The sequence below is a fragment of the Canis aureus genome, chromosome 16 (genome assembly GCF_053574225.1).
Source record: "Canis aureus isolate CA01 chromosome 16, VMU_Caureus_v.1.0, whole genome shotgun sequence".
Classification (NCBI taxonomy): domain Eukaryota; kingdom Metazoa; phylum Chordata; class Mammalia; order Carnivora; family Canidae; genus Canis; species Canis aureus.
Genome location: NC_135626.1, coordinates 46256320 through 46278629, shown reverse-complemented (window position 1 = coordinate 46278629; position 22310 = coordinate 46256320). Strand labels below are relative to the sequence as shown.

At 35.4% G+C, this 22310-nt stretch overlaps 1 protein-coding gene across 11 annotated transcripts in view; it reads left to right on the top strand.

Annotated features, from left to right (window-relative positions):
- Positions 1–22310, top strand: part of CEP112 (centrosomal protein 112) — a 392220-nt gene that overhangs the window by 81483 nt on the left and 288427 nt on the right. For all 11 annotated transcript variants that reach the window (XR_013354742.1, XR_013354744.1, XM_077853716.1 and 8 more), the window contains 5 exons: positions 10682–10836; positions 11145–11274; positions 12069–12161; positions 12913–12972; positions 21235–21314. Coding sequence is in view for 9 of the 11 variants with exons in the window: in XM_077853716.1 (XP_077709842.1) it covers positions 10682–10836; positions 11145–11274; positions 12069–12161; positions 12913–12972; positions 21235–21314 (518 nt within the window). In the remaining 2 variants the exon portion in view is untranslated. The remainder of the gene's footprint in view (positions 1–10681; positions 10837–11144; positions 11275–12068; positions 12162–12912; positions 12973–21234; positions 21315–22310) is intronic.

The following is a 22310-nucleotide window of genomic DNA, read 5'->3' as shown; positions in this document are numbered from 1 at the left end:
CAAACTGGGTGATACCAGGGCTTAGGACTCGTACGCACTGGTTGCCTCTGGAAGAGGAGGTGCAAGTGGTACTTCAACACATTGGATTCCTAGAAAGTTTGTTTCAGAAGCCACTATATGTTGATTTTGGGTGCTGGACACAAGAGGATTTATCATACTATTCTTTCTATTTTTATATATGTTTGAAATGTCCCATAATAAAACTTTTTTAATGATAAAATTAGCAACCAAAAACAAACATCTTTCTGCCACCTGCACCCCACCCCTCTTTATGAAGCATGGGATCTTAGCAGAAGACACAAGATTATTTTCTGAAGAGATTTCTTACCACAGCAGTTCTCAAAGTGTGCTGAGCACATCCTGATAAGTCCTTGAGACTCTTTAGAATCTTTTGAGTGGCCAGATTATAGATTGTAACTCTTTCCACCCCCCACTACCCACCCCAATAAAGGAAAAACAACAAAAACTTAGGTCACTTATAAGGGGAAAATATTAAGCTTCTTTCAGATTTTCTCACCTCAGTGTTTGGTGCCAAAAGACGATAGAATAACATGAAGAGAAAAACAGGACAAGAAGCATGGTCTAAAATGGTTTTTAAGTAGAGGATACGAGTAGTTTTGAACATCCAGCATATCTTTGATTTTTATAAATTTTAAATGTCACTCTGATGTCTCTAGATGTGAATTTTTTGGCATTATTGGAGCCCTTTAAATCTGTGTTCAGAGAAATTTATTTCTGTTATTCCTCCAAAAAGATCTGTCCTTCCTACCTCTTAGGTCTTTTCTTTGTTTTCTCTCTTTATATTTCCTTCCTATTCTCTGCTCCTACGATGGTTTCCTGTTCAGATCTTACTCTCACCAATTAATTCTTTAGTAGAATTCCTTCTGCTTTTTGTGTCCTTCTGCTTTTATTTAGCTATTATATATTTTTTCACATCCAGTATTTTCATTTGCTGGTGGCTTCCTCTTCTACCTCCTCCTCTTGTTTTCTTCTGTTTTCAAGCAGAATGCATATATTCACACATCACATATGTGGTAAAGGATAGACATCCAGAATATATAAGGAGCTCCCACAACTCAGCAACAACAGTTTCTGGGGCGCTTTACCCTGAAGCTCACCCCCTCCTCCCTATCAAAAGTATAATAAGCCCAACAGACATATATAGTCTATTACAAAAACATTCCAGGCATTATAGTGGATACTTGGAGCTGTAGTGGTGACCAAAAAGTCCTATCCACAGTGCTCACATTTTTGTGGAAGTGACAGCCAATAAAGAAATATAAATGTCCAGAGGTGTTAAGTGCTCTGATGAAAAAGAATTCAATGTAAGACACACTTTGTAAATGGGGGTGATTTTGTCCTCAAGAGGGTGAGATTGGTTGTTGGGATAAAAAACTTTAGATATTATAATTGTTTGTGAACCTCCATTGGACACAGTTTATAAATGGTAAGTCTGCGGTATTAAAATTTCATGGTAGGAAACAATTAAAAGAAAATATATCTAAAGAGTCTCCTTATTAAGGGGGCAAAATTAAAAGAAAAAAAATAGGCTGAGCTGCACTGGTGTAAGGGGATAGGATAGAAGAGGTGCTACCACAGGTAAGGCAGTCACGGAAAGTCTTTCTGAAGGTGGGGTGTTTACAGAGAGATCCAAGGAAGTATTGGAGGGAGCCATGTGATTATCTGGGAACAGCATTTCAGGCAAAAGGAACAGCCAGTGCAAAGATCCTAACACTGGGATGTGTTTGGCATGTTCTGATAACAGCAAGGGGGCAGTGTAGACCGAGCAGTGGGAGCAGAAGGGGGAGTGGCAGGAAAAGCAGATAGGGCACAAATCAGACAAAGCTGTATAGATGGTTCTGATTCTTCGTTTGTTGTGGTTGTTGTTTTGTTTTTGTTTTTTAAACAGCTTTACTGAGGTATAATTTATATATTACAAAATTATTTTAAAGTGTATACAATTCAGTGAATTTTTAATATATTTGTATTGAATTTCTAATGGGTTGAGCACAAGGAGGTGATTCCATCTGACTAATATTTTAAGCATGTCTCTCTGGCCCTGTGCAGAGAAGAAGTGTAAGGCCCAAGAATGGGAGCAGGGAGACCGATTAGGAAGCTAATTTTTATACTCTAGATAAGAAAGGGGCTGGCATGGACATAGGTATCAGCAGGCAAATGATGATGCTGTTCAGTGCAATGCTGGAGGTGGATCAGGTTTATTAGGGTAAAAAATAAAATCAAGAATTTATTTTCTGGATAACCAGTATAACGATGCATTCAAAGTCACGAACAAACACCAAACTTGTATCTGAAATACATTTTTGTCATCTCAGCATGCTAAATTTTTGCAAACATGAATTAAACATCTTAATTTTGTAAGTTGAAATTTGTGAAACATATTGATTGCCTAAAACGTTGACTATGTAGTTATATTTTATTAAGTAATATAAGAGCAATATTTTTCACAGTGGAATTTTTAGTTTTTATACATTTGGGATGTAAAGAAAAGTGATGCTTTGGAGCTAAGCGGTTATTGTCAGGGAAACTTCATTCTATTTTTAATGAAAGTTGAAGTTAAAAATTAGCATTCAAACCTTGTCATTAGGTAACAGTAAATATAGAGAAAAATGGACAGAGTCTGTCAGCAGGATTGAATTTAAGAATCATCAAAACTAGACAGATCTTGCTGAGCAGCTCCTGATTTAATAATTAAATAAGATAGAGTTCAAGGCATGGCTTAAGATGAAAGACGGGACTGTCACTGAGAATTAGTTTCTCTGTTTTGTTCTTTCAGGCTTTTTCTTTTCTTTTCTTTTCTTTTCTTTCTTTTCTTTTCTTTTCTTTTCTTTCTTTTCTTTTCTTTTCTTTTCTTTTCTTTTCTTTTCTTTTCTTTTCTTCTTTTCCTTTCCTTTCCTTTCTTTTCTTTTCTTTCTCTTCTTTTTTCTTTCTTTCTTTCTTTCTTTCTTTTTTTGTTGAGTCTTGTTTTTTTTAATTGCCATTTGTTTTAAGCAGATGACTTATATAGATTATTAGACTTATGTCCTTTGATATTGGCAAGGATTTTCATGTGTGAAATTCATAAAACATGTAAACAGTGAATTTTTAAAATAAGATATTAGAACTTATAAATATGAAAATTATAGCAAAATTACCAGATGCTTGGGAAGGTGACAGCTGTAAAATATAGGGCTCTATTCATATCAACACTTAGACACACTGGAAGTCTGGATGGCTTTGTTGAGATTTTAGGCTCTGTTAGTGGAATTCTTTACTTTTTCCTGTATAATGGATCCTGTTGGCAATCTTGTGAAGTCTATGTAGTCCTTCTCAGAAAAATATTTTTAAATTTAATAAAATGTTAAGATTACAAGGAGAAGAGATTTTATTGAATTACAGTTATGGAAATACTAGTAAGTCAAAGTCATGATAAAGTAATATATATGTTTCTAAACTAATGCAATAAATATCAAGATTTAGCAGTGGGCCTAATAATCATTGTAACTTTTGAATAAGGATGAAGATAAACAATATTTATTGTTATCTTCAGCTATGATTATCTTCAGCTATGATGGACTATACAAATATCTATGATTTCTGTTAGTCATAGGTGTTGCTAGATACTACTTTGGTTTGTTGACTATATTCTTAGGTGAAGAGAAATGCTGAAGGTCAGTTAAAGTAGTGAGAATTAAAATGAGATTTTCTTTTCCATTCTAATTTCCTGACACTCTGAATTGTGTTCATGTACCTGTATCAAGGTTAAAAGCCTCAACCTTAAAGAATATCAAAGGGCCTTAGACATCTGAGTATTTTATTAGCCATTATTAACTGTTGTTAGTAGGGACATGTGATAATTCATGGAGCAACTCATCTCCTCTCTGAGATGGCCTTTTGTAGTTGCCACCAGCATTTCTTCTCCCAGCCTCATAATTATAAAGAAACCCCCAAACCCCAGTTCATCATTTTGAGTTAAATGACGATTTTTAAAAAGTAGATATAATTTTTTTAAAACAGTATTAAATTTACAGAAAATTTGAGAAGATAGTACATAGTTTCCATATATGCCATACTTGGTTTCCTTTATTAATATCTTCCATTCTTTTGGCCCACTTGTTACAACAAATCAATCAGTACTGAGTATTATTATCTAAACTCCCTAGTTTATTCAGTTTTCCTTAATTTTTATGTAATGTCCTGTTGTCCGGGATCTCATGCAGGATGTCACGTTACATTTAGTTGTTAAATCTCCCTAGTTTACTCTTGGTTGTGGCAGTTTCTCAGACTTTCCTTGTTTTTCATGATCTCAACATTTTTGAGGAATGTGGGTCAGGCATGTTGTAGAATGCTCCTCTATTGGATTTTGTCTCATGTTTTTCATATGATTAGACTGGGGTTATGGGTTGAAGCAGTAGGATCCCACAGGTGTAATGTTGTTTTCATCACATCATATCAGTAGTATGTGAAATTAATGACATTACTTTAAAAAGAAAAGATTTTATTTGAGAGAGAGAAAAGAGAATAAGACCATGTGCAATCGCGGGGAGGGATGGGAACAAGCAGATTCAGTGCTGGACATGGAGCCCAACTTGGGACTTGATCTCATGACCCCAAGATCATGACCTGAGCCAAAGTCAAGAGTAGGACGCTTAGCTGACTGAGCCACCTAGGCACCCCAATGACATCACTTTTGATATTAATCTTGATCACCTGGTTGAGGTCGTGTTTGTTAGGATTTTCACCATAAAGTTACTCCTACCTTTCCATACTGTCCTCCAAGGAAGAAAGTTACTATGTGCAGCCCATGCTTAAGAAGTAGGGAGTTATGCTCTTCATCCTTGAGGATGGAATATCTATATAAATTGTTTGAAGTTTTTCTGCATGGGAGATTTGTCTCTTCTTTCTCATTTATTCATGTGTTGAATCTTTTATTTATATCAGTATGGACTTATGGATATTATTTATCTTATACTCTGGGTTATAATCCAATATTCCTTCATTTTTTTGCTTAAATTGCTCCAGCTTTAGCCATTGGGAGGTCTTTCACAGGGCTCCTGTGCCCCTTTGACATATCCTCATCAATGTGGATACTGTAAAGAAGATATTAGAAACCAAGATCTGTATGCTAGGTGTGCTCATTATTGATGGGGTGTCTTTTCTTTTATTTTCTTTTACCTGATGGAGCAAGAGAGCATATGTGCATATACTAAACTGTGTACACATGCATTGCTATAAACATTTCTATATGTAACCGTCTGTATGTATATTAAGCTAAACATAATTTCTTACTGATGTCTGTACCTCTAATAAATTACCACATGCAATGTTCTAGCCTTTTCCCAATGTGTATCTGTAAATTCCTAATCCAACAGTGGAAATTTGGCTTCCACCACCTTCCTTAATTGTTACCTAACTGTTGAATTCCAGTATACATGTATACCAGTATCAGAGTTATTAATCCATACCCCTGTAGGAACCAACTTTGAGTATAGTGCTTATGAGCAGTTACTTTTTGCTTTTGGTCTTACAAATTCCACTCATTTTTAAATTGCTTAGACTGTCACTTTTCCCCCATCCCTTCAATGAGTGTTTTTCATATATTTGTAATATAACCAGATACTCTTGTCATAGCCTGTATTTTTCTCTGAGATTCCCAAATTTCTAAATGATTTTTTAACTTTGCATAACATAGGGTTCATTTTTTTTGTGCTTTAAAATTCCATGTGCTTTGACAAATAAATCTTCTCATGTATCCATCATTATAATGTCATACATATTTTCACTGTTCTAAAAAATCATCTGTGCTGTAGTCTTGGCATCCCTAGCCCTTCTCCCTAGAATCCCTGGGAACCACTGATCTTTTTTTTACTGTTTGCATAGTTTTGTCTTTTTCAAAATGTTATGTAATTAGAATCATACAGTATGTATCCTTTTTAGACTGATTTCTTTCACGAAGCAATTATACACTTAAGGATTCTTCATGTGTTTTTGTGGCTTAAAAGCTCATTTCTTTTTATTGCTGAATAACATTCAGTTATATGGATGTACCATTGTTTGTTTATCCATTTATCTATTGAAGTACATCTAGTTTATGTCCAGTTTTTGGCAATGATGAATAAATATTCACTTAGAGAGTTTTGCAGACATAGTTTTCAATCAATTGTGACTCAAATTATTTGCAAATTCACTACAGGAAGTATAACCAAAACAAATCAGTGCATAAATATGTACTGTAAAATATTTGTGAAAGTTACTATATACATTATTTTTAATAGCCAGACACTGAAAACAACCCATCAATAAAATGGATAAATTATTTTGTGTATATTTACACAAGGAAGAGCTATATATAGCAATGAAAATGTTTTAATTACACTATACCCCATCACATGGATGAATCTTTTAGATATACAATATGCATGATGGAGCCTGACCCAAAAGAGTACTCTAAGATTCCATTTATAGGAAACTCTACAAAACCAAAGTTAATTTTTTTGTGATGGAAGTCAGAGTAGTGATTGCCTTTGTGGAGAGGATGACAATAAGGCTTCAGAATGGCTGATCATGTTTACATCTTGTAGTGGCTCATGGATATTTTCAATTTGTAAATAGCTATTAAAACGTATACTTAGAATTTGTATATCTTTTGGCATATTTCAATAAATTTAGGACATAAGATAAAATATGTCACTCTTTTTGCTACTCTACATAGTTACTGAGTTACCCTTTCTAATTTTTAGCTCCTATCGGATTTCAAATGTTAGTGTGTAAAATTCCAACATCTGTATCTCCAGTCCTGGTGTCTTATTCTATTAGTTTCATAACCGAAGGCCCATTGGTTATTTTATAATTGCCTAATATGTAACTTGTTGAAAATCCTGTTTTTATTTCCTACCAAAGCAGAACTCTTTGCTGAGCTTTCTCTTAATTCCCTGTGCTATAATACTCTTGGCATATTAGATTTTGAGCCTGGAAGATTTATAATTCTTGCCATTTATCATCTCCTTTACTTGGTCTTTTACTTAATCATACTATTATTTACTACTCCAAACATTTTCTTGGATCTTCTCTCTTCCCTTCTGTTTCCACAGCTACCACTTGAGTTCAGGCCATTGTTGCCTCATTCTAAGACCCTTCTAGTAACCTGCTAGTTGTTTTCCCTGTCTCCTCTTGTTCTGTATCCCACAAATGCAGTTTGTCCCATTTACCCATGATTGAGAACTTTAATTACTAATCTAATGCCTGTTATAAGTTCTGCTTATAAGCCATGCCCATTCAGGAACTGCAGCCCCCTCTTTCGAGCGCCACCTTTGAATTCACAATATGGGAAGGTATTCTTTGCACACAAGGTAATCTCTTTGTCATTAACTATAGAGTTACTTGTTCCTTCCTTGATCCTATTATTCCCTACCTGGAATTCCCCTCTACACTGTCACAGCCTGCAGAGTAATGATTTGACGGCATCTTTTTTCCCCGCATGACTTTTTACCCCATTTTGAGGCTTCTGTTATTTATATTCTTTCCATTTCTTTGTATTCAGTTTAAAAAATGGTTACTTTGCCTAAATATTGTTGTCCTTAAGGTATTTCAATTTTTGTCTATATGCTTTCCCTTAAATTTATTTTATTTACTTTGGGTCTATTTTATGTAAGATACCATGAGTGTTAGGAAAATGCCTTAAAAATACATAATAAGAATAAAATAATAATAAAAAATAATAAAATGAATAACTGTCTTACTCTGTAGGAGTATATATGAGTGAGTTCTGTTGCATTTATTATTCTTTCTACAGGCATTGTAAGTCTTCTCATACTGTTGTTTATTTCCCTGAATTGACCTCAGTCATAATTTGCTTCCTGTTGATGTGGCTTTCTGTGATTTTTCACCTAGCCCAGACTTTCCTGTTTATTCTTTCATGCCACATTATGTTCAGAGATGCTATAGTCACAACTTGTATATAAGTTATTGTTGAACCAAGCAACAGATTATTTGCATCCCACTTAGTTTGGATAGCTATGTTCTGATGATATTTTCTAAGATCTCCAGCCATGGGTTGTGCTTTCTTGGAATATTCCTGCAATTCTATGTAATCATTTCATTTTGCAGACCTTCCTCATATATTTTGAGTTATGTAACATATTCCTGATAGATTTTTAAATTTCAGTATCTAGGCCATTCTACATGTTGATTTCTGTTTTTTTTTTTTCCCTTTTGATTCTGATTTTTTACATGCCTGGTATTTTCTGATTGAATGCTAGACATTGTGTATGAAAGATAATAAATGCTCTGGATGATGGTATCTTCCTCCAGAGAGCTGCCACCCTAACCTTTGAGAGGCATCTGGTGTAGTGACAGCTCCCCCTTGACTCATTCAGGGACCAAGGTAACTCAAGGCTAGGTTGTAGTCCTTGGTTTAACTCTGATTCAGTCCTACTTCTGGTGAGGCCTTCTACACAGTTGAAGGTGAAAGTCTCTGATGTTACCAGTGACACTGCTGAAAACTCTAGTCTGCATTTCAGAACATTTTTTCTTGGTTTCTTACCTGTCTTCCCTGTAAATGTTAGGAATTTGGCAAATTCCTTAAGGAGAAGACTGCTTGTGTAGTGCCCCCCTTCTCTCAGGGATCTTGGTTCCTCAAGTCCTGGCTGCCAAGGCCACCCCCTGCTCTACTGCCTTTCCTCATCCTCATTTGCCGAGACTGCAGAATGCCTCAGAGGTAAAAGCAGCTTATGGAATGTTGTCTCATCTTCCTGAAGTTTTTTTCTGGCCCTCTTAAGTCCTAGCTGCCTTGGAGGTTCTCTCATGCTTTCAAATTGATTTTCTCTTAGTGTCTTTTGGGTTTTTCAGTTGTTCTCAGTGCAAGTGTGATCTGCAGCAAGCTTCTCCTTCCTACGCAGAGCTAGAAATTCCTCTCCTAAGATTTATTAAGACAGAGTTTCATTTCTGTTTCTAGTATATCTTGTATCTTTTGGGTCATTTCCAAAGAGGAGAGAGAATAAAAATCATTTTTATTCTGCCATTTAAAATTGGAAGGCCAAGGATGTATTTTTTTCTTTGTTTCTTCCAGTCAATCGATATTTAGGAAACAAGGAGAGTTTAGATATGTATTGGAAAATTGAACTGTCTTCTAAAAGGAACTTCCAAAGCCGAGGGATCATTAATAATGAGGCAGAATGAATAGGATCCGTGGAGAAGAAATCTGAGCATCTGATGTGTGTCAGACTCTGGGCTAGGAATTGTATGTATTTTCTGTATACCCTACCTATATACCATGTTTTTGCATTAGATGTAATTATTTTCCTTTCTCAAATTCAGAAGTTGTTGCTTCCAAAATTTAAATTATATATCTTTTTTTTTTTTTTTTTTTTTTTATTTATGATAGGCACACAGTGAGAGAGAGAGGCAGAGACAGACAGAGGGAGAAGCAGGCTCCATGCACCGGGAGCCTGACGTGGGATTTGATCCTGGGTCTCCAGGATCGAGCCCTGGGCCAAAGGCAGGCGCCAAACCGCTGCGCCACCCAGGGATCCCTAAATTATATATCTAAATTCATATTATAATGAAGAAAGGATGGAATGAATAAAGAATGTTAGGGTTGTAATATTCTTTAATGCTTAAACTTTATTTTAAATGTTTATCTTAGAATGAGTATAAAAGGATACCAATTGATTGGAACATCATCCTAACCTTTTCTAATTGCTCACACTTACTGGGAGTGTAATTGTTAAAATGAAAATCAGTTGTCCTATCAGCTAATGCCTGCTTACCCTAATTTTATTTTATTTTTTTTAATTTTTTAATTTTTTTATTTATGATAGTCACACAGAGAGAGAGAGAGAGAGGCAGAGACACAGGCAGAGGGAGAAGCAGGCTCCATGCACCGGGAGCCCGACGTGGGACTCGATCCCAGGTCTCCGGGATCACGCCCTGGGCCAAAGGAAGGCGCCAAACCGCTGCGCCACCCAGGGATCCCTGCTTACCCTAATTTTAGATAAAGTACTTAGTCATAAACACCTTGATCTAGTTTTATAATGATGAAAAATTCAAAGTAACTTAAACATCATAGAGTAGGGGAATGATTTAATTATGTGATGATTTTGGAAGACTTTGGAAAATGCACTGCTTTTGATAAAATGGTAAGTAAGTAAAAATATGAAACAGTTTCACTCACTAATACTGCAACTATGTGATAAAATATTTTTATATACTTATGTGATAATATAGGTATCACTTTTTAAAATAAAATTTTTAAGAAGTTTCTAGAACTTCAAGTGAAGCCTAAAGAACATTGCCAAGTACTTACCTAACAAATACACATTTATAGTTGCATAAAGAGAATGTAACCTTTGTGAGGATAAGGACTTCATCTCTCTTACTTACTGGTTTGTCCGTAGATGCTGGAATAGTATCAGATTCAGTAAGTAAATATTTTTTGAATGAATGAATGAATAGCTAAAAGCACATGAGCATGATGGTCTTACTCTTATGGGAGAAAGCATTCTTTTTTTTTTAAAGATTTTGTTGAATTAGAGGTTGGTTTAATTTTTACCAGTATGATTTATGATACATTTATTTTCTGTGTTCTTATCTCTAATAGGGTATATATTTTCTTCAGGCTACTTAATGATACAGAAATGTTATAAAGTCAGTCAGAGGCTTTCCTAACAGTGACCTATTCTTTCAGAACCAGGTGGTCAAGGAACTGGAGTCCCGGGTCCAGCAGCTGACTGGAGAAGCGGAGAACAGTAACTTACAGAGACAGAAATTAATTCAAGAAAAATTGGAACTTGAAAGATGTTACCAGATAACATGTAGTGAATTACAAGAAGTAAAGGCAAGGTATTGTCTAAAGTCAGATATCTATCGGGTGTGGCTGTAAAGTACTGATATTAACTCTAAAAGTTATTTATAAAGTTAATCACACCTGTGCATTTAACCTTGGGCAGTTTCTAGCATAAATATTGCCATTTGTTAATTTTTAAAGTCCCATTTAATATAAGAAGCATAATGTTTAAGAACAGTTGATTAAAATGTGAATACTTACTGGATATATTGAAAGATAATGCATTTGACTTTGGTTCACTAAAAAATTTCATTTTAGATATTCTAAATGCATTGGAAGTATATTTTATTCTCATTGCTTTTAGGCGCAACACACTGCATAAAGAGAAAGATCATCTCGTAAATGACTATGAACAAAACATTAAATTATTACAAACCAAATATGATGCTGATATAAACCTTCTGAAAAAGGAGCATGCTCTTTCCACTTCTAAGGTATTATATGCTAGTAGATACAGCCATACAAAGTAGTTATTTACCTGACTCAGCACAGAGCCATAGATGGCCATGTGGAAGCTAACAATTTGGCATTTGAAATTAGTCTCTTTTTTTGCTTTATTCTTGAAATAACTGAAATTTTAAGAATTATTGGTATTTAAAATACTGAAAATGATGTGTCTAATATAGAGCATAATATATTTAATAAACTAAATTCTACTATAAGTTAATCCTTTTAAGTACCAAAGTTTTTTAAAGGAGGAAACAGAAAAATTCAAGTAGAAATGCTCAATTGTGTTAATAATACATTTTTTAGGGTAACTATATACATTATTATTATTATTTTAAAATCTAGTCATGCTTTAGTTTTCCTGTCATCACATACACATACATACAGGAGCCCATAGACACCCTTACTGACACCCACACACTTTTGTGTCAGATACTGAAACTCTCCACAAAGAGAATCCTATAGCTACAATTCTAAGGTAGTCAGTTACTTGCTATTTCATGAATTAAGTATTCCAGTGGATTTCTTTTAAAATTAAAATTTAGAAGATTTTCTGCAAGCCTGTTATCTTTACATTAGTATTATATTTTTGTAACTTAAGTACTGTGCAGAATTTATATTTTGCCTTTAAAGATTAATTTTTAAACCTAAAAAAACTGTCATTCAGATTTATAGATGATTTTAATCCTGACTAAATGTTTAATCGGGGAAAAAAAAGTAAATTATTCAACCAGAAGTTCTAGGATGGTACTGTTTTTCATTATTCTTAAAATTCTTGTAGGCATCTGGTATGATGAAAGAACTAGAACAGAACATCTGTCAATTAAAACAGCAGCTCCAGGAATCAGAACTTCAAAGAAAGCAACAACTGAGGGTGAGTCTTATATGTTTATTCAGAGCAGTGGCTCAGACTCACCTTTCCTTTTCTTGATCGTGTCTATCAATAAGAGTCAATTAAGAAAAAACCCCACAGATATGCAAGTAGCCATTTGTTTCTTTTGTTGCATTGTATCATTTTTCATTTTATTTATTTTAACAAAAGTAGCTGCTAATGGGATATAGAGAATAAAGGATAATAATTTTATTGAATAGTCATTTTAGATTCATTTAAAAAATAAACCTTATTTAAATACATTATTATTTTAGAATAATTTCCTTCTTATTATTTTAGAATTTCCTTCCTTTAAATTACTCTCTACCAGTCTCCATACTATCTCTTTCTCCCTCACATCTTCTAGATCTTTCCCTTTCTCTCATGGTCAAAAATTGCCAAAGACTGACAGATGATATCATTTCAAATGTATTATTTCTATACTGAGTTAGTTGATTACTTTTAAGTAATCTCCTAGTCCTAAGCGCCAGAAAGGTTCTCTTAAACTGTAAAGTAAGCCCTTTTGAGAGTAGTAATATCTTCAGATAACTGAGGTTTAGTGTTCTGCGTTCACATAAAGCTACTCCTATTTCTATTTGTAGTTTAGAAGATTGGACAGGTAGGGGTCTCATAACAATATATAAAACTTTCGTAAAGTTTGTCATCAGGTAGATTGATTTCCTTAGATTACAAATTGTATTGACTCTAGTAGCAACTCTAAGTACAAATAAAAGTAAATATTTATTATTTGCAGGATCAAGAAAATAAGTTTCAAATGGAGAAAAGTCATTTAAAACGCACCTATGAGAAAAAGGTAATATGTTTTGTGGGACACTGTAAGACATTTAAAGTAGCCAATGAGGCAATTGAGAATGAGGGCTGGTTTTTATGAAGCCATGCATTCTAGCCTTAAAAAATCATTAATTTCTTAAGTTTATTTCAGCTAGCCAGTGATCCAATTTTGCTTCATTTTTTCATGCTCATAAATGGCTTCTTTAGGTTATGAACTGTATTAATGTAAAAGCACCCCTTGTATATTATGTAATGCATGAGGAGTATTATGGTGTTAAACTCACATAATAATGCTTTGAAATTATATATTTTTTCTACCAGTTTAAAAATATGATACAATTGATGGGAGCTATTTGTATTCTGTTGTATCATATATGTCATAATGCTGAATATTTAATCAAAGAATATAAAACAGAATTGTCTACTACTTAAAAATTTCATTAATAATTGTTTCTTGTCATTTAGAACAGTGACTAATTCTACTGCATATGCTGGCATCCCTGTTATCAGTAATAACTGGGGTTTTATTGACATACTTTAACACCTTTGGCAATAAAATGCAGAGTTCCATAGGTTTGTGGCTTTTATACTTCAGTTTTGAATTTGTTGTTTGCTATATGACATGGAAGGTAAAACAGTTGAAATAGCAAAGATTTTATTGTTACTTTTGTAATTATTTACTGTTGTAATATTAAACAAATCAATTTGTAAAATACCCACTTAATGGAAAATGAGTAAAACATTAACCCATCACGCAATACGAATTAAAATTAAACAAGTTCTATAGCACGTTATTTTTTTTTTTAAGATTTATTTACTTATTTTAGAGAGAGAGAGCAGGGTAAGGGGCAGAGGAAGAGGAGGAAAGAGTCCCAAGCAGACTCTGTGCTAAGTGTGGACAAAGCCCAACGCGGGGCTAGCTCACAATCTGAGCTGATTGTGAGCCACCTGAGCAATCCACCAAGAGCAGATTGCTTAACCGACTGAGCCACCCATGCACTCTGTAGCACAACATTCTTAAAACACTTTGTATATCTCATCTTAGTCACTCAGCAGATATTCATTAAGTGCTTTCATTGTGCAGGATATCATAGGAGGTGCTAAGGATAGGGGAGAGGATTGAGGATGAATTAGCACAGATACTGCCTTCCAGGAGCTTAATGTCTAGGAAGAATGTCATTTGGAAGAGTGAATATTTCTACTGACATGTTGATCTGAATACATGACCTTTAAAATTATAATTTTCTTAGTGCTAAAGTTTTTTTGTTTTTTGTTTTTGTTTTGCTGCTGTTTTAATATACTCTCAATACAGGGTCTTAAATATATTTCATATCTACAAAATGATATCTGAACAAGAGAGGGAAATACTGCTTTCATTGAAATAAAGATTTTTTTTTTTAGTTTTTACTGTTGAGCCACGCAGCTTCATAAATATTTTACTTACTAAAAAGAGGATATACGTTATTATAAGCCTTATCCTCACTGTGTAAGGCATCCTCTGGGTGTTCTTATTAGTCCATTGTTCATTCTTTGGGCAGATGTCTGGCTTCCTGTTCATTAAGGAACACCTTCTTGGCCTCCTGCTTCATTAAACTCTGTGGTCAGCCCTCTTCCTGAGATGGTATCTGGGTACCTGTGAGATAGGGAGAGAGGCAGGTAGCAAAGAGAAAGGCCTGCATTGACTAATTGTGAACAAATGTGTCCCTATCCCAAACTCCTGTAAACCCTCCTGAGGACTATTAGAGAGCTGGAGAGACCGTCTTTCTGCTACCACTGTCTTTTCTTGACCATTTAGCCACAAAAGACATGGAAGTTTCTGGGTCAGCCCCTCTGCCTGGCAGACACTTGAGAAACCATGTCAGTGCTCAGTTGGTCCCTGTCTGGACCTTCCACCCATTCCTGTTCCATTTCACTTAGGGAGGGACCTAAATTCTTTTTGTTAGGCATCCTACCTACAGCTTTTCCCTTTCTACAAAGTATCAGTTGGCCTTAGCTTTTTAATAATGTAACTAGTTAGAGTCTGTTGTTTTCAGTGTAAAGAAGTGTTTAAAATACTAGCAGTCTTAAAAAGAAAAATAAGCGCAATTGTTTCCATCTCGTATGTTCTAGTTCTAACACTATTTATACTGGAAGAAAATGTTGCTCAGCATGTCACTTTTTGTTTTACAATTAATTCCACAATCTCTTCCTTTTAAATTGACATCTGTTCTTCTTTCTTTATTAAACCTGCTGTGATTTCAGTCCTTGAAGATTGGATGTCTCGTACCCCCCTCAGGGAATATCCTTTTTGACTGCGCAGTGAGCTGACATAGGTCTGACATAGTCCTGGACTGTGGAAGTCCATAGCTAAATGCGTCGTATAGGTTTTTTGTTTGTGAGCCAGTGTTACAGGTGTGCACATTCAATAACTTTTGGTAGAAAACTTAGTTTGGAATATCTGCTTGAGGAGGAAATGCCATCTGAGTGACATTATTTCCTCACACCAATAAGAAAGCAGCATGAGGGATCCTAAGTTGTCTTTGAGGTAAGAGAAACAGTTAGCATCAAATGCTGTCCCTAATTTAGGCACACACACATTATCTAATGGTTTTTATTGATCTCCAGCGGCTATTGCCTGCTCTTAAGATCTTTGAACATCAAACAAATAATAGGTAGTAAAACTACATGTCATTGTTTGATGGAGTGTCCTAATCTGTTAAATCAGGAAATGGTTAGGCTAAATGATTTTACTAGCAAGGAAACACCTGCCTCCTACAAATAACCTATTGCTTGTTTTCCAAACAGGCACCAAAGACTGAAAGATGGTGCTGTTCACCTAAAGAAGTTCATAAGACAGATGTTGAGCATGTATATTCTACAATGTGCTAGAATTAAAATACCTGCTTATAATTTCTCTAATGTAACTTTGTAACAGATGAGATATAAAGTCTGCTGGAGTTCAAAACCACCAAAAATAGTATTCCAGTGTTTTGCATTCGCTTATAATTCTTTTAATTAGGTTAAAATAAGTTAAAGTGTTCAGTTTTACACATAAAATATCATGTAATATTTTCCAACTACTACAGGCATGATTTTCTTGCCTTGAGTGGAGTTTTAAACAGTGCAATTGCTCGGTGAAAGGACTTATGGAAAGAAGTTGTGTAGTCCAGTGCCCACATTTCTCCTGCAGGGAAGCTGAGTTAGAGATAGGATGGAGTTAGCCAGATAGTCGATAATGTAGGTGAGCATCATTTCACTGCTCCTTCCTAGGCCGGGATGTCTGCCACTGTGGATCTTTGTCCTTATGCAGAGCAGAATCTCTTTCTTATTTATATAAGTACTCCTTTCTTGATTACTTAAATTCTTGGGTTGCAAGGGAAATATTCATAATATTTTACATATGTTTACATACATTTTACATATATTTACATACATTTACTAATGTTCAGTAATTGTGCTTATGTCTAGTTCAATCAATTATTTACAACAAACCCTCATGTTGGGGAATATATGCTGTATCTTCGACTTTCTGGTTTGTATTTTCATTATTCAAGTTATTAAAATTCATTTTTGGTATTAACCATATAGAGTAGGGAAAGGATTACAAGATCAGGTCAGATTATTCTCCATTGCCTTGAGTACATTAAAAAACAAGGATCGACAGCATTATCTTTATCATGGCAACTATCTGGAATATAGGTAAAAACTAAAAATAAAATCCAACAAGGCTCTTAACCACACAAGTATATTCAATTAGTCACAGATAAACAAACAATTCTTGTGTGGGCCAGGTATTGTGCTGGTTGCTGGGGATATAGAAATAAATGAGGAGGAAACAGCTTCTAGCTTTAAGGACCCTTCAGGTCAAAAGTCTGTGCATCAACACATGTATGTTTACCACAGAGGGAAGTCTCTCCTTCTCCCCCTCATATAGTCCCATTTCTGCTTCAGAAATGGTTCCAGTGCTTTTAGCGGCAATAAATCAGATCAAGGTGCATGTGTTAGCACACTGACCAGCATCAGGAAGTCACAGCTGCAAGCCTGACACAGGTTAAGATTGAATAGAGAGTGATAAAAAGCACTTTTACAAGAGCTCCAATTCTTAGCAACTCAGCAGCCGTCTTCGGAAAGGGCAGCCAGTCTACGTAAGGGATTTACTGTATTTTGCCTTCACTGGCACTTTGGGTCTTCATAATGATCTGGACTTTTCAATAAAATGTTTAGGTATATTCACTCCAAGAAGATAATGGTAATAATTTTTAACATTTGTGGAATGTTTATTATGCTCCTAATATCGTCCTAAGAGCTTTACATGGAGTAATTTATTACCTTAACACTATTATTAACCCATCACAGCTTTTAAAATATAGTTACTGTTAACCCTATTTTTTCAGGGGGTGGAACTGAGGCACAGTGTTAAGTAATTTATGGAGGAGGAGGGAGGAAACCCATGCAGTCTGACTCCTGGGCTTGCACTCATAATCACCATGTAATTTCAGATAGATTTTCCTTAAATATGGGTAATTTTTTAAAGTTTTAACTTAAAGAGGTAAACCTTAGTTATGCTTTCACGCAGAGTTCTGAGTCCTGGAAACAAAGAAACCTAGCAGGGAACAGAGGGTAAGATCCTGGTAGTGCTGTGCATTGGCAGGACAGTCTCGGTAATGTAGATGTTGTGAGTGGCTGGTAATTCCACCTGCAGCTCCTTGTTCCTTCCCCACGTGGCCTCTGGCTTCAGAGTCCTGCAGAACTGGGCCAGGAGGTGTGGAGAGAAACCCCTCTCTCCACTGGCCGGGAGGCTCCTGGGGTCCCAGGCCAGAGCTGCAGCCCCGTGTGGGAGGCCCTACGAGCAGACACATGAAGGAAGTGAGCCAGTGGCCCTGCATTCTTGCTCAAGCACCAAATCTGAACAATAATGTGCTGTTTACAAGTTAGTATAGAGCCATCCTGGGGTCTGTGGCAAAACCATGCAGAGCAAAGGAAGGAGTGTGCTCTGTCTTTTACCCCAAAAGAGAGCATCAAAAAGCTTCATCCATAGATTACCAGGAGATGCAATGTCTAGGAAGGAGGAACAGGATGGAGAGAAAGTGGAGGTAATTGCCACGTGAAGAGTGTGAAGAACCTGGAGACACCACCGCGGAGCTGACGTCCCTGTGGCAGCTGGCAAGGGGAGAGCCACTGCTGACAGGTGCCCAGCTAGTGATGTGGAGGACAGACCACCATGCTGCAGACTGCAGAGGACTGCGGAGATCAGATACGACCACTGAAAACAGAAAATTAGCAGACAGCAATCGGTATTGCTGAAGGGGGCTCAGAATCAATTCACACAGGAAGATAGGTAGGAAAGAACTTTTTGGAAGGTCTGTGGATACAGACTAAGAAGATTCACCCTCTATCAGATAAAAACCATCAAAGAGAGCCTCAGTACAGAGAGTGGTTTTATAAGTCTTCAGGCTGGAGTGAGAAGGGGTAAAGGTCAGGTCAGTTTAGTTTCCTTGGTTGCAAATCGAAATGTCTTAAGACAGCAGAGTGACACATGTTCTGTTGTTTGGCCAAAATGTGACTCGATAATCTCATATGCACACTTTTCCTTCGTGTGCAAAGACAACAGCTGACCTTCGTGGATGTGTAAAGTCTCAGAGAGAGATCACTGAGATATTCCTTTTGAAAATAAAATTGCTATTAAATGTACTTTCATCCCCCTAAGGATAAGCAAAACATTGAATCAAATAAAACAAAAAATTAAGAATAAAAAGAGAAATGTGCTGAATGCCACAGTTAACTAAAATTTTTTAGTTAATAGTTGAATTTAATTTAAATGTTTATTGTGTACATGATATAAAATGCAGATGTCAGAAAAATATCTTGAGAGAAGAGATGTGTAGTTAAAAATGTGAAAATGACTGGATCAAATTAATCAGATTATTTAAAAAAAACAAAATGGATGGGAGAAGAGGTAAATGTGCTAAGCTATTATTTAACAAAAATAGGACACAGAAATTAGTTTTTTGCTTGTTGACTATTAGAGAAGTACACGTTAAAAATAATTGTGAAATGTTTATAGTATCACTGGTGAAATTAAAGACTGTGTCTATGTCAATCTATCAGAACTTTAGAGAAGTTTGGAACAACAACAAAAAGCTGTATAAAAAAGGAACATAAAAAATCACAGCATAAAGAAAAATTGTGTAAATAAGAATATTGTAGTGATAGGAATAGACTCAATAATCTCCCCTAGTAAAAGAAAATGTATAATTTAGGTCAAAAGCCAGATCTGTGTGATATTTATAAGAGACTTAAAATTAATTAACAGAGGTAGCTTAAAACAGAAGGATAGGGAAGCATGTATAAACAATAGAAACATTAACGTGGAGATGTTAACTGTTTTCTCAACTGTCATTCCCCCATCTTCTACTCCAACTTTTGTGTTTTTATTTAGTTAGTGTTTGGTTTTTTGCTTAAGATATTTCAAGAAAGGATTTAACTGATATAAAAACATGTTTCCAGGGGTGCCTGGGTAACTCAGTTAAGCATCTGCCTTGGCTCAGGTCATGATCCCAGTGTCCTGGGATCGAGCCCTACATGGGCTCTATGCTCAGCTGGGTCTGCTTCTCCCTTTCCCCGCCCCTTCCCCCACTCAGGCTTGCTCTCTCAAATAGGTAAATGAAATCTTTAAGAAAACAAACAAAAACATATATTTCCAAAATGTCCACATTGGGTCATCTCTGAGTTTAATTTGGGGCTTTAATTTCTTTGATTCCATACATGAAAGAGACCAATCAGTGTTGCGATGGTGCTTCTCTTGCTTTATTAATGAATGTATGCACTCCGATTTAGCATGCCTGTTATGTGCCAAGCTTGTAACACATACCAGGAATCCAATATAAGTAAGATAATAATTTGAGTCTAGGACCTGGTAAAATTTTGGACAGTGGACTTTTTTCCTCATGTAAAGTAAAATAAATGTAATGGCAAAATTTTGTCGGGGAGGTTGGTTGCTCTTTCTTGTTTTAGTAAGGTAGGTATTTATGAGGTATTTTAATTTTACCATTTAAAATATGGTGGAGAGGGGCCCTCTGTCTTTATTTTCCCAAGGACCTACCCTTGCTACCACCCTGTGTGTTTCCAGTTTTGTCTCACAGTAGCCAGTAGAAACTTTTTGATATTCTCATGGAATATGAGAATACAAAAAAACTCATGGTAGATTTCCTCTCTCCTCTTTCTCCTTTCAGTTGACAAATGGTTGATTTTATTTATGTATTTGTTTTACTAAACCACCCAAAGGAGAAAAACATAAGAGAATTATCAAAGGAAGAGGTCAAAGAGTAAAAGGTTTTTGAATTGGGGAGGTCTCCATCCAAACTAATACAAATAGCCAAGTACAGGCATTTTGGGCTAGCACTGAGTCAGTGTTTGTAAAGTGCATGTGTATGTGTGTAGGTATGTGTATTGTTGTTGTTGGTTTTGTGCTTGTCACTCCTCTCCCATCCCCTGTACCCACCAGTGGCGCTGTCAGCTTCATCTGGCTTGCCAGCATGTATGCAGCTGGTGTCCTCGCCCCACTAAGTGACTTGCATTTTCTTATCTACCTGCTGGCTCTGTACCCTCAGTTGTCTTGTATGTGGAAGCATGGCTGCCCTTTTACTCCTCTCTTTCCATCCAGCTATACCAAAGTCTCCTTTCCCTGCAGATTCATATAATGTCCATGTTGGATATGCTTATCTGTACTTGCGTGTGAAGTTTACTGTGAAGAGAAAGTTTTGATTAGCCCTCATTATTCGTGCCACCATCCCACTGACTCAAAGGGTGCTGCATTTAGGAAAGAGATCCTTATGGTGGAGGGATTGTCTCCCAAACTCAGTGAATGGTTATACAAACTGTTCCCAACAGTGGAAGAGAGGGCTATTTCATCAAAACCTGTATATGTTTGCAAAATATAGACACATGATTTATTATATTCTCCTGAATCTTGTGAGATTCCTTTCCTTTGGCTAGTATGTAAATTAAAAAAAAAACTTAACAAGTGACTGCTCCTTTTGAAGTTCTTAGGTATCGGTTTATTTTACAGGAAATCCACACATAGGTAGACTCAAAACAATTACTAACTTTGACCAGAAAATTGGTTTTGGAAGTATAATATTGAAATAGTTGGATGGTAAATGATTATGACTAAACAAGTCTCTATCTTGAAATATCTAAATCTAATTTTACATTAAAAATAGATTTAAGATGACCATTTCATTGTTTGTATTTCTCCTCGGAGTACTTGTCTTCTGATAACTTTTACATATCTTCATCATGGCAGATTCATGACTTGCAGAGTGAACTTGATAAAGAGAAAGAAGATGCTCAAAAGAAAATCCATAAATTTGAGGAAGCACTGAAGTGAGTAAAACTGTAATATATTTAATTAAAAAATACCCTTATTCTAGACTGTGAGCCACATTAAGCAACTAGAACTTAAACATCCTATTTTTATGAGTCTTGCTGTGGTTTAGTGTGAATTGGTTTCCTACCATGAATCTCTATTTTTTGAATTTTATAACTAGCCAGCACATTTTTTTTTTTTCAAAAAGGAAAAATCAGTTCATCTGTTTTTAAGTGATAGGAATGTAAGAAAATAGAACTTAGTGGTTTTAGATGCTTTCTTCTTCTTAAATGAAAACAGATTAAAAAGAAAAAAACCAAGATTTAGGTCTTAGGACATTTAGAAATTCCTCTGTAGATTTTTTTTTTGTAGAAATTTGGATAATGAAATGTTCTAGTTGTTATATTTGAAAATGGACTATTACATAGGCATTGTTTGGAAAAGATTTTGTCTCATGATATAACACTTAAATCTACATATTAAAGTATCAGATTGTATTTGTCTTCTCCATTCATTTACTAGGTTGATTAGGTCCTACTTATCAGTAGGTTTTATCATTTAGTTTTTAGCTGAAAAATATTGATTTAGTCAATAAATATTGAGTTTCCACCATGTGTCAGGCAACGTGTAGTCCCTTCCCAGAGGACATTAGAATCAATTGGAAAGATATTCAAGAACTTTGGCAATCATATTACAGAGTGGTAACAGGGTACCTGACCCAAAAAAGTGATTTAAGAAAGGAGGCTTACTTGAGTGCATTATATCTAGTTAATTCCCAGAGACTCAGCTAATTCGATTTTTCTTTCTTCCTCAAACCTTCAAACAAGAATACTTGCAGAAAAGCCAAAAAGAACACCCAGAATGAACAAACCTAGTATCAGGTTCTGCCTGGGCAGATCACATAACCATTTCCTCTCCCTCATTTTGCTTGTTAATAAAACGAATTAGCCAAGTTGTTATATAGAGCATCTTAATTTGTGTACTAGGACATTATGATTATAAATTTTTTATCT